The sequence below is a fragment of the Medicago sativa genome, chromosome 3, assembly GCF_051527215.1.
Source record: "Medicago sativa cultivar Bolivia chromosome 3, Bolivia_mono, whole genome shotgun sequence".
NCBI classification, from domain to species: domain Eukaryota; kingdom Viridiplantae; phylum Streptophyta; class Magnoliopsida; order Fabales; family Fabaceae; genus Medicago; species Medicago sativa.
This window is the reverse complement of record NC_140751.1, coordinates 74,233,433-74,246,159: the sequence shown is the minus strand read 5'-3', so window position 1 is coordinate 74,246,159 and position 12,727 is coordinate 74,233,433. Positions and strand designations below refer to the sequence as shown.

The 12,727-nt window shown below is 31.8% G+C and overlaps 1 protein-coding gene across 1 annotated transcript; it reads left to right on the top strand.

Annotated features, from left to right (window-relative positions):
• The first annotated feature begins 1,378 nt into the window (after window positions 1–1,378).
• LOC146940097 (vacuolar protein sorting-associated protein 9A-like) lies at window positions 1,379–5,693 on the top strand. The gene is made up of 5 exons (XM_085753697.1): window positions 1,379–1,526; window positions 1,614–1,761; window positions 2,513–2,683; window positions 3,495–3,674; window positions 4,635–5,693. The coding sequence occupies exons 1-5, from the start codon at window positions 1,435–1,437 to the stop codon at window positions 5,475–5,477; spliced, it is 1,434 nt and encodes a 477-aa protein (XP_085609823.1). The 5' UTR covers window positions 1,379–1,434; the 3' UTR covers window positions 5,478–5,693.
• The last annotated feature ends 7,034 nt before the right edge of the window (window positions 5,694–12,727 follow it).

Sequence of the window (12,727 nt, the reverse complement as noted above, 5' to 3'; positions counted from 1 at the left end):
TTAACATGCATGTTAAGGAATTTAAAATAGAAAGAAATGTCTTCAAAGATGTGCATTCAATTTTACTCCCTCCGTCTCATATTACTTGACCTAGTTGACTCTGTCACTTATGTCAATGCACAATTTTAAACTTAAATTTCTTTAATAATCTAGTAGAAAAAATTACAAAAATTTGATATTTTGAAAATATTAATCGAGACGAATCTAACAACATCTTATATGTTATATTTTGTTTTTATATATTAGTAGAAAAATAGAGTTAAAGCATGTTACATAAATAGTGCAAATATTTTAAATAGGTCAAGTAATATGGGACGGATGGAGCATTCAACTTTTTAAAGTCAACATTTTGTTCTTTTTTATGCAAAACTTCTAATTTTAGATTCCATAACTTGTGCCCTAAAAGCATACACATCCATGATACTCTATTTTGTGGCATAAATGGACCCCACCTAATCTTTTATAATATTTCACACTTCCCAATTATTTAAACCACTCAACTACATTTTCTAAATATCCATACCACTCTTTTAAAACTCTAAGATGGGTCCCACTTATCTTACAATAACAATATACTTTAAATTAAAAGAAAGAATGATTAAAAGAATAAAAAAAAAAAAAAAAATGATGTATATAACCGTTGGCTCCTCTTCTTATTTAAATAGTAATTAAAAGAAGGAAAAAAAAATCAAAAGTATTCTAAAACCTGACAAACTACAGCAAAAGCAAAGTGGCAATGCATTGCTACCATTGCAAGTTTAGAGTAATGATATTTTGACATTCATTTGATGACAACTTTATTGACAACCTTGTTTTTCTCACTTCTTATTGGTCAAAAACAATGGAGAGAGAAAAAGAAAGAGAGAGGATAACAACATCATGTGAGTATGAGAGAGAAAGTTGTCCAAAAGTTGTCAAAAAATGGTTGTCAAAATATCATTTCTCGCAAGTTTAACCACTCAATTTCATTGTCAAATATCCATGATACTATGACATGGTAGCATTGGGTAGTGTGATACCACCCATTTTTTCAACCGATGTGTGTGCTCTAAGGGCACAAAACCCTTAAAGTTAATAGATTCTTGAATAGAATAATTCTTAAATTTTATTTACTTTTTAAATGAATTTTGGATTATAATATTTTTTACTATTCCATGAAAATATCATCACATCACAATAACCCTAAAACCTACAAAATTACAATGAAACAAAGATAACACATTTTTGGATTTTTATGCTTTGAGAAAGAAAGTAAAATTTTAATAACCGCCGTATTTTTCTTTCAAAGAAAAAAAATAACCACCGTATTTTGGGGTTGCCTTCTCTTGTGCATCAACAAGTAAAAAAATAACAAGTGACGTGTTGGATCGCTCGCGTCACTGTGTCGGCATTGTCAACTCAGACGAAGCTCCAACAGTTTACACAGACAGTGTAATGGAAAACGCCGACGCTTCCTCTGGTTTACACGACTTCCTTGAGCGCATGCGTCAACCCGCTGCCGCCGATTTCGTCAAAGCAATCAAAAGGTTCCTTCCTTCTCCTATTCACCATCTTAATTTCAATCCGAACCCTAATCAATTCACTGATACATTGCTATGATTATGATTTTACAGTTTCATAGTTTCGTTTTCAAATCATGGACCCGATCCTGAGAGAGACAGTGACGCCGTACAAGACTTTCTTGCTAATATGGAAGCTGCTTTCAAGGCTCATCCTCTTTGGGCTGGTTGCTCTGATGATGAACTCGAAAGTGCCGGTGAAGTTAGTTTCTTCCGTATTCTTATTTTCATTTATTACTATTATGATTAATTATCCATAATTGAAGATATTTAATTTAACTGTAATTAATCAACTAGCTTATTTACTCTATTAATGAACTCAAACACTCAACTTCTTAATCTCACTTGTACTACATCTACATTGCAGTTTTGGCAATAATGGTTAATTGTTTAAAACACGAGTGGAGTGAAAATGCGAGTTTTGTGAGTAAAGCATAGAAATAACTAGTTTGTTAATTAGGCCTTGTTTGGATAAATAGCTTAATTGAGCGCTTATAGCATAATAAACATTTATCATATTAGTGCTTATGTATGAATTGTTTCTATAACAAAAGATAAAATTAAGTCGAATCATTTTCATATAAGTTGTTTTCATAAGCTTTCCCAGACAGTCTCATAAGTGATTATAGCAGTATATAAGTTCTAATAAGGCAATCCAAACAGACCAGTAAATAAGATCAAATAAGGTAATTCAAACAGTCCACCCTTAGTTAATAGGTTAGTTAGAGAGCGTGTAAAGATAGTTAGGCCAAACAAGGCATGCTCCCTATAAATAGGGATGAGTTATTAGTGAGGGGATTATCTTGTCATTGGGCAGACCCTTGAAGTGCTAGCACTGTTTGTAATCAAAGGGGATTCTTTCCCATTTTCAATCATAATATACCAGTTGGTTCTATCAGTTTCCTATATTTTCTGATTGATTGCTCTTACCTCTGGGTTTTGATCATGTACAGGGTCTCGAGAAGTACGTTATGACAAAGTTGTTTCCCCGTGTATTTGCTTCAGTTCCAGATGATGTAAAACATGATGAACAACTTTCAGAGAAGATGGCTTTGATTCAACAGTTTATTCGACCAGAAAATTTGGACATCAAGCCACCATTTCAGAACGAAACATCATGGTTGGTGAGTATATAACTACATTCAAAACTAATTTACTTATCTCTATAAAATTATGTCAACTAAGTTTCCCAACGATAACAATATTTTATCATTAGAAAAAAGGAGCACCATGTGTAATTATGTTCAATGAATGCTAGGATTGTCATCCAATCCAATGTAGCAATATCAAACTCAAATGCTGCTCAATTCTTCTCCCGTCTTTTAGTTCAGTTTTAAAAATGCAACTGTATACTTTTTGGTGTTTCCCAATGCCAACTAACTAGCGACCAAAGTTATTAAGAAATACATAGTTGAATTAAAAATTTAAAAGCCCTACTCAACTAACATATTTTCTCTGACATGGGACATAAGTATTAAAAACCCTATTCTTATAATTTAAATTTAGCTCATGATAAGTGCTGATCCATGCTTTCTCCGTGTTACACATTATAGGTACCATTCGTTTTCTGTCAACATTTTTTCCAAATGCATTTAAATTGAGTGGTTCTTGGGTATTTCAATGTTTTTTGGTTACATTGTTATTCAGTTTGTTCTAAAGTTGGATAGGTAATATTTTTTATTAGCCAAGCTTTTCCTAAGAATCAATTGATTCAATTTTCAATTTGATGCACCACTGGGTTCTCATTAGCCACAATATTAGTTTGTAAATAATGATTGCCAATTGTGGGACGAAGTGCTAGAAAAATTCTTCTGGAGTTGTCTTTTTTATGAAGGCTTTGGCCAATAAAAATTACAATTTTGACTTGTTAATGGTTATCTATATATTTCCTGCATCCCTTAAATTTTATATTCTCTCTCATTCTTATGGTGACAGCTTGCTCAGAAAGAATTACAGAAGATCAACATGTACAAGGCACCAAGAGACAAACTTACTTGTATTCTAAACTGTTGCAAGGTTATTGGTAACTTGCTTCTTAATGCTTCTCTTGCTTCCAAAGATAATCCTCCCGGAGCTGATGAATTTCTTCCTGTGCTAATCTATGTTACCCTAAAGGTACAAACTCCATTCTTCATTATATATATTCCCTCCGTTCCTAATTATAAGGCCTTTTACAAAACATTTTATTCCAATGGTCTAAAGTTTTGTCCCTAGATATAAGACCCTCTACAAATTTGTAGATGCATTTATTACTCTTTCCAAATATTTCCCTTATTAATACACTTTATAGGACATCCCATATATATAAGACCCATGATTTTTGTTAGGATGTCCTATAAAGAGGGTGGGAGGGAGTATTATATATATGTACGTACTTGTCGTATAGAATTAATTTGGTTTCCAAAAATGTTTTTATTACTTCCTTCACTTTTCTAATAAATAATGGGTAGGACTTACGAATATGTAGGGCTACACCTATCATTCCCATACTTTTACTTTGCCACTTTGCTTTGTTTTTCAGTATATGAATTCCACTTGTACAAATAAAGTTTGCAATTCTGTGACTTTTATGCAAAGTTTCATGTGACTTTTGTACAACAGGACAATGTTCAACGGGTGTTTTGAAATATCATCTTGCAAACACTGGTCCATTCATCACAGCATAACCATATTACCCACAAATATGCATATATTTTATGTGTGACGTCTGTTGCATCATTATTTGCTTTGAAAAAATGTCTTTTGAACTTCTCATGGTGTTTTATGACCTTTTCCTTTGAAATATTTTGCTATCAAATTAGTTATATTTCTTGCTTCAAACTAAAATGTGATGAAACTAGATAAATGGAGACCTACGTATGTGACTGTGAGACTTCAAAATACATGTATATATTGATTTAGTGCATCATTGAATTTAGGAGCATCTCTTTTATACATGTTAGTTGAAAGAATAGCATCAAAGCTATGCAGAGAGCAACTAAATATTCCTAAACTCTATTTTAGGTGCCATTTTCATGTGGATAAAGTTATATCAGTTTTTTTTAAGAAAAGTCTTCTATTGGTGATACTATGCAGGCAAACCCTCCACAACTGCACTCAAATCTACTGTACATACAAAGGTTTAGACGCCAATCTCGTTTGGTTGGGGAAGCATCATATTATTTTACAAACATGCTCTCTGCCGAATCCTTCATCTCAAACATTGATGCAAATGCCATTTCGATGGATGAAACTGAGTTTGAGAGAAACATGGAATTTGCTCGTGCTCTTCTTTCAGGGCTTTCAGTTGATACGCAAGATCCCAATTCACCTTATCAAAATCATGTACAGCATGACAAAAATAAAGCTCCATCATCTGATGCAAAATTAGAAAGTAAGAAAGTGACTTTCGCAAGTGAATCATCGATCACAAAAGTTCCATCACTCTCAGATTTGGAGAATAAAGGGGCAAGTATGATAATTAAGGAGGATAAGTTGAATGATGTTTTCAGGGAGTTTCCATATATGTTTGCTAGTGTAGGTGATCTTACAGTAAGTGATGTCGAAGACCTGCTAAAGAATTACAAACGATTAGTTTCCAAGTATGTGTGTCTTTCCAAAGGATTGGGTGTCTCTTCTAGATCTCATCTTCCATCCAATCCTCAAATTAATGCTCAGCAGGACCATGTTGAAACCCTTTCCAGAGGGTTAGCCTCCTCCTCTTCATCTCATGTTCCATCCAATCCTCAAAATAATGCTCAGGACCATGTTAAGAGTGAGACCACAATAGATTCTTCAGACAATGGACCTGTAGCTTCCAATGAAAAATCAGAAAAGTCTCCTGATACATCAGAGGATAACTCAGACCCTGAGAAAAAAAGTGATTCAGGTTTGGCACAGGATGAGGCAGCTGCACCAGAGGGTGGTGCCCCCTCATAACCTATAAGAACTAGCTACAATAGTTTTTTTCCCATCATATACCCCTCTTTTTTTTTTCTTTTACTCGTGTTCATGTAAATTTATTTTAGATTTCCCCTTGTGTGGTAACTGTCCTTTTGATAAAAATGACAATGCCATGACCACTATCACTATGTCATCTCCTCTGTAACATTATTCTTAAACAGATTTTATAATTGCTACAAGAGAAATTTTGAATTTGGTTTTGCAATGGATGGAAAAGAATGCGAAGAGGCAAATCTAGTTTAGTTCAGTTAACCCTGTATACTATACTGGTAATAATGGATCAAGAAATGTGATATTTGAAGAGGGATATCACTTTAACTAGTCCTGTGCACTTTCACTATGTCTTACCACTGGGAACACAGTTAAATTACCACGGTGTTCGTGGTTTGGTGTTTCATTGCATGTATTGCATGATTGCATGTTTCGTGAATTATGTCATGGGTTCAAACAACTGGAAGGGCTAGGAAACATGGAAATCAAACAGTCAGATTTGAAACCAGACCAAGATTACCCTCCCCCTACAGGTGCATGCTTCTTGCACCAACCATATCTAACCTAATCTCGAACAAATATACATGTCATTCTCGTGCACAACAATTTGAAACTAGAATACATAAAATACTTGAGAGTTGAGACATGATTGCATATCCAAATCTAGGTGTTTTATTTCCATTTTTGAACTTATGGGATCTTTGATTAGAAATATTGACCACCATATCAAGAAAATTGCTTGTGCATCATTTTCTACGACAACGCTGGATAGCACCATTGCTTTGTCTGTTGCTCTTGTGTTTATGTAATAATTTTATTTTATTCCCTTTAATGCAATTGGAAGTATTATATTATACGATGTATGTATGAAGCCTGACCCTGTTGCCGCCTTCCTTGTAAAGCACAGTTATGGGCAAACTGAAAATGATTGCTGAGTTTCTCAAATAAAAAACACCGAGGTTAGGGCCCTCATTGAATAAATAACTTATTTGCGGCGTATAGCACAAACACTTATCATAATAAGTGCTCATATATAAGTCATTTCTCTATAAAAAAGATAAAATGAAGTTAAATTATTTTTTGTTAAATCTTTAAGCTATTTTTATAAGCTTCAAACAAACTCTCAAAATTTATGTTAGTAGTAGATAAGTTCAAATAAGTCAAAAAAAATAAAAATAATCCAGTTTCTCTTGATTTAGGATCTTGTTCAGGGACAAATGAACTCTGACTTGTCTGACCAACGTGCAGCTAAGCATCTTCTGATGCTAAAGGAGCAAACAATTGGACCCTTTTGAATAGTAAGCTATGAAGTACTACGTGCAGAATAGCAAATCGAATATCGCATTTGGAGATATGCATGTATGTGCATGCCTGATCTACTTTACCACTCAACTCAATCAATTATTGTGAATTATTTTTTGGACTCGTTTCTTTTAAGTTATGTCAAACTTCTTTTATTTCAAGTCATTTCTCTTTTAACTTATTTTAAACTTTTTACTCATGTATTTTCTATTCGATTTCACTTCTCTGTTTATTTTGTAAAAAAAAAAAAAAAAAATTATATGAGAGACTCTTGAAGTGAACAAGGGAAGCTTTGACACAACGGTAAAGTTGTTGTTATAAGATTGAGAGGTTTTGTCAAAAAAAAGATTGAGAGGTCACATGTTCAAGTCATGAAAACCTCCTTACGTATGCGAGAGCTTTGGTGCACTTGCCCTTTTAGACTCTTGAAATGAACATTTGTGATAGAGAGAAGATAAAATGTTGGTTATGTTAGTTAGAGATGATGCATTTTTAAAAATAATAAAAATAATTTTGACATTTTCACATTAAAAATATCTTACATCTGATTATCAAATAAAATTAACAGAAATTAAAAAAAATAGAAAATGTTTTTATAAATTAAACGGGCCCTTAGCTTCCAAAAACAAGCTAAGAGAGTAATTTATACTCATGTGATTTGAAGACGTTTCCAACAGAGAACCAAATATTACTGTTAGAAGACTTATATCTCTTCACACTCTCAAGTTTCATCACTCAATTTTCTCGGTTCCCGAAGCGTGGTTATGATTTTAGAGAAACCTGGTTCCAAAAGCAACTTCTCTTGCTTCTCTTGGAAGCTATTTGTCTTGATAACACAAAGCAAAATAAAATATTACTCTGAGGGAGGAAAATGACATGGTCTAGTGATTTGATATGGTTGGTAACGTTTGAGTTAGGAGATAAGGAGTTGAAGGTTCTGAGTTCAAACTCGAAAGAAAAAGTAAACAGTAATTTGTCAACTAACTAATAACATTTGTCATTTAAAAAGATATAGGAGTAAACCACAAAATTGGACCATGTCTTTATAAGTCACTTTTAAATTAGCCATTGACTCTATTAATATATCAAATTAGTCATTGTCTTTGTCAAAAGTTTCTCAATTAGGTTTCACGTCATATGACAAAAACATAAAGACAAAAACCTAATTGATAAACTTTTCATAGAGACAGAGACCAAATTAAAATATTAATCGAATTGTGGACTAAATTGAGAGTGACTTACAGAGAGACAGAGAAATTTAGTGGTTTACTAAAAAAAAATATACCTTTGTAGTGAAAAACACTAATAAAGTATAAATTACTTTTTCCACAACGATGGAATATAAGCATAAATGATGTATAGTTGATATATAAGATCTAAAATTTAGACTGCATTAATCGATTTTTAACTGCCATTTTATTTATATGATCTAAGAGACAACACTCCACTTGATAGCGAAACAAATATTTTATCATGTGTAAAAGAGATTGTTCAATATTTTGAAATGAAGTGCTTACTATTTTAAACATGGGAAATGTTAACTTGTGCCCTCAAGGCACAAGTTAATGATTCAAATATAGAAAAAACTTATTGAAATGTGTGCATTGCATTTAATATTTAACTTTTTAATCATTTAAATGCACAAAATTTTATAGGAAGTTTCTTCTTTTAGGTTTCTTAACATGTGCCCTAAGGGCACAAGTTAACACTACCCTTTAAACATTTACATTTACACGGTTAAACATTTCAATTTTTAATGCAATGAATACATACTATTTTAAATTCTAAAGGGTGTCTCTAAGGAATTCATTAGCATTTTTCTTGGTTGTGTCTTGTTAATTATATATTGTTTCTAGTTGTTTATTAACGTGATTGTTGGAAAGCCTCAAACACACTTGATTTATTGGAGGTTCCATTGCGAAAGAATGTTAATGTGTGATGTCGTCAATCTCAACCTCCTATCAAACATTTTAATGGTCTTTCAATATGTGATTGAATCGATCATTTCTAAGATCACCTATAGTCATTTTGAACACAAGCTAAATAAAGAATCTGTAACTTACATGATGGTTTTAAAGACTTTGGATTCTCTTTTCTCTTAGGCCACAAACTATATGTGAAAGATATTGACTCGATCGATAAGAGGAAGGTTTCAACCAGGTATACATATTGACTTATGATTTATGTATCAATGTAAGTTATTTGGATAGTTTATCTAGTTGTATTGACTTTTTTTGTGGTGGTCGGGGTTCGAACCTCAAATCTTGCATATTTTATGCATTGTCCTTATCAACTAAGTTAAGCTTACGAGGACAATTGTATTGACTTTTAACCATGGAGGAGAAATATATTCCTACATAAATGGTCAAATCTAATTACACTAATCTTTACATTTTAATGAGTGACATTTACCAGTTGAAAAAGAATAGTATCAAACATGTAAAATTAAAAGTTTGCTTACTTTCTTTTTAGCGTAAAAAGTTTGCTTACGTTAATTAATTAGTTGATACAGCCAATAAAAGGGTGAACACGTGCCTTCCACATGCAGACATTGATGGCGTGTCGGCCGCAAACAAATGAATCAACCGACGTTCGTAATTGATTTTCTTTCCACGTGATCAGTGTTCCCCATTTTAGATTTTCTTTTACTTTAATGCTTTAATGTGTGTAATAACCTAATCCAATTTTGAGTTAAAATTTAGATTAATATGAAGTTGGAATAAATTTTATTTTATTTTGCAATGTGTTAATTGACAATTTTTTGTCGAGGAGAAGAGAAAGGACCCTTCAATTTTATTGGAGAGATAAATTATATGCAAAAGAAAAAATGAATTTATTGAAGAAAGCATAGTGTATCGTAATTGTTTGTTTTAAAAATAAATACGAGAATCAAATTTATTAGAGAGAGAGTATGCAAGAAAACGAAAAATTTATTGATACATTAAAATTTATTTTCTTATGGTAGCATCAATAACTTTGCAAAAAAAAACATAAATAAATATAGGGAAATGCTAACCGGTGCCCGGGGCACTGGTTAATTATATAGTAGTTAATGCATTGAATTTGTGTAATTAATTTATAATAAAATAAAAAACAGTTTCCTTTTATGGGAATAATTCCCTTTTATGGTATGATTAACCGGTGCCCACGGGGCACCGGTTAGCAGAACCCATATATATAAATATCAACGTAAAAGTAGTAAAATGTTATTTTACAATATACGATCAACAATTGAAATTGATATGTTATTGTCTGTCTTTTAAGAGGTCATTTGGTTGCAAGTTTTCTCTTCAACCTCTAAAAACTCAGTTTGAGGTCTGACACTGAGAGAAGAGAAGAAAGTTGATATGTTAATTAGATTTTCAATTTAATTATATATTTTGACATAAGACCAGAGTAAACTTATTTCTAGTTAGTTCACCAACAAGGAAGAATAATTCTCTAAATAATATTGTAATAGTCTTGCAAAGCACAAATCTAACGAAAAGAATGTATATATATTTGATACGTTGAAGCTCAAATTCGAACTATTAATTCTCCACTTTTCAATGTTTAGTGTGCATGTGTTTAACAATTAACTCTATAAAATAAATTTAAAATGTCGTAATAGTGAAAATGGAGTCCTAGACATTAAGGATGGAACTAGAAGAGGGATCAATAGAGATCACGGTCCCCTAAAACTTTCAATAGTTTTTTTTCTTCATATTATTATGCTATTATATTTTTTTGTCACTATAGTTATTTTCTGTAAACTTTGTATGATCATTAATAAAAAAAAAACTTTTTTTATTCAATATATTTAGCCTTGTACACGTAAATTCCAAACTTTAATTGCACGAATCCTTAACTAGAATGCATGACATTGAAAAATAAAGTGAAATTTTTTCTGTAATTTACAGAAGAACCTATAACTAGACCATCAATTTATGATTACTTGTCGCAATTTCACTCAAATTTTTTGACTTATTGCATGTAGTGTTGTTTGCACACTCTCAATCATACCAACGATTCGGTGCCAGTGATATCAACTTGAATTTCTCCTTCTACCTTTGTATTTTTGTTGTTTTTTATTTTCTTTCTCTACTGTTAATAAATCTTCTTTATTCTCGTAATACTTAAGGAAGCCTCAAGAAACTTATCTTTCTTATATCTTTGAAATTTCTTATAATTTTAGATATATATTAACTTTGCATATATCAAATAAATTCTTAAATTTCTTGTGTACATTATATACGCATATAAAATTTTGTTTTTTCTTTACTATGTTATGCTCTTAAATTTGGTCCCCTTAAACTAAATTTTTCACTCCGTCTCTGCTATACATTGTGTGCTTCCTACTACTCCCTCTCTAATTATAACCACATTTTTAAGGGAAAAAAATTATCCCTAGAATATATGCCATCTTCCACATTGTTTTTTTTTTTTTTTGTACAATTCCACATTGTTGTTATATTCCATACATAACTTTAATATTATTACTTTATTGTGAAATATAAAAGTTTAATGTTGAAAACATCTAAACGCAAATGACAATTCGATAATAAATATATGCCCCTTAAATAAAACTCAGATTAATAAAAAGCTGCAACAACATTTGATATAATAAAACACATGTTTGATAAATCGTCACTTGTATTTGCATTATTGTGTACGTTTTGCGGTTAAACTCTAAAATATAGATTAATTTTTCTTAACTATATGAAATGTGAAATGAAACTTACAAAATAGGATGACGGATGCTTAATTTAGCAAAAGGACTAACCACCCAAAACCGTTAGGAAAGACTGCCCTCCAATCACCACCATGTCAACCATGTTGGGAAGCATGGATTAAATTAAATTATACTCCCATTTTGAATGAGAAGTTTAAGTTAATTAATGTTGCTGACCACATAGTTAATCATATTTAGTAGCAACAAGACGAAGAAGCAGCTCTCATTTCACTCTATTGCGTGGCATATGTAGGATAGACCAAGTCGGATTAATGGTGTGAAGATGTCTTTGACATGGTGGGCCAACTCCGCAAAACACGGGAACTAGATCACCATAGTTTGACTCTTCAACCTCAAACTACATTAATTTGAAGTTTGAACCTACATCTACATTTCATATTCATCATAATCATATTCAATCATCATTACACTCAACTTAACATATTCAATCATCCATAGCTACAATAACGAGTTCTAGGGGCATTTAAATTGCTACTATAGTAAGTACTTGGCATGTTTCTAATTCTTGTGACAAACTTAACATATTACAAAGACAGATAAAAACAGTCCACTATTGAATCATCCTACACTATATTGATCAATTGGTCATATATACAAAATTCAAGCAATTTAGGATCCGTTACTTTTGTGAAAAATATTTCTTATTTTAATTTTTTAAAGTTTGTGTTCATTTTAACTTGCTAGTAAAAAGATGTGAGACTCGTAAAAAAAATTCTAATAGCAAACTTTATTACTAAAAAGAAGAGATAGGTAGAAGAGGTATTAAATCTTACAATATGATGAAGTGCAAGTAGTATTCACCATTCCAAAGAGAGAAACCCAACGACCAACCAAAAGAAAAACAAATTATCTCAAAGAACAATATAGAGGAAACTTGAATCATTCATAATAAATACATAGAGTAGTCGGTTTATTTCCTAATAACCATTCCCATGATAGCTTTTTAATGGAATTCACCTCCTCTTCTACTTTGGGGTCCTTTGAGTTGAAAATTTGAGTGTTCTTTGTCTTCCAAATAAGTTACGAAGTTGTATGCCAAATCAACAAAATTCCTCTTAAAGGCTTTCCTTTTTCCACCAAAGATGCAAAGATTGTTGGAACTTGGGTTGGGGGTCTGCTGCAATAATTTGACCAAGAAGATGATGAAGATGACTATGATGAAGTGTGCACATAAATTCCAAATATTGTTGTATATCTTGAT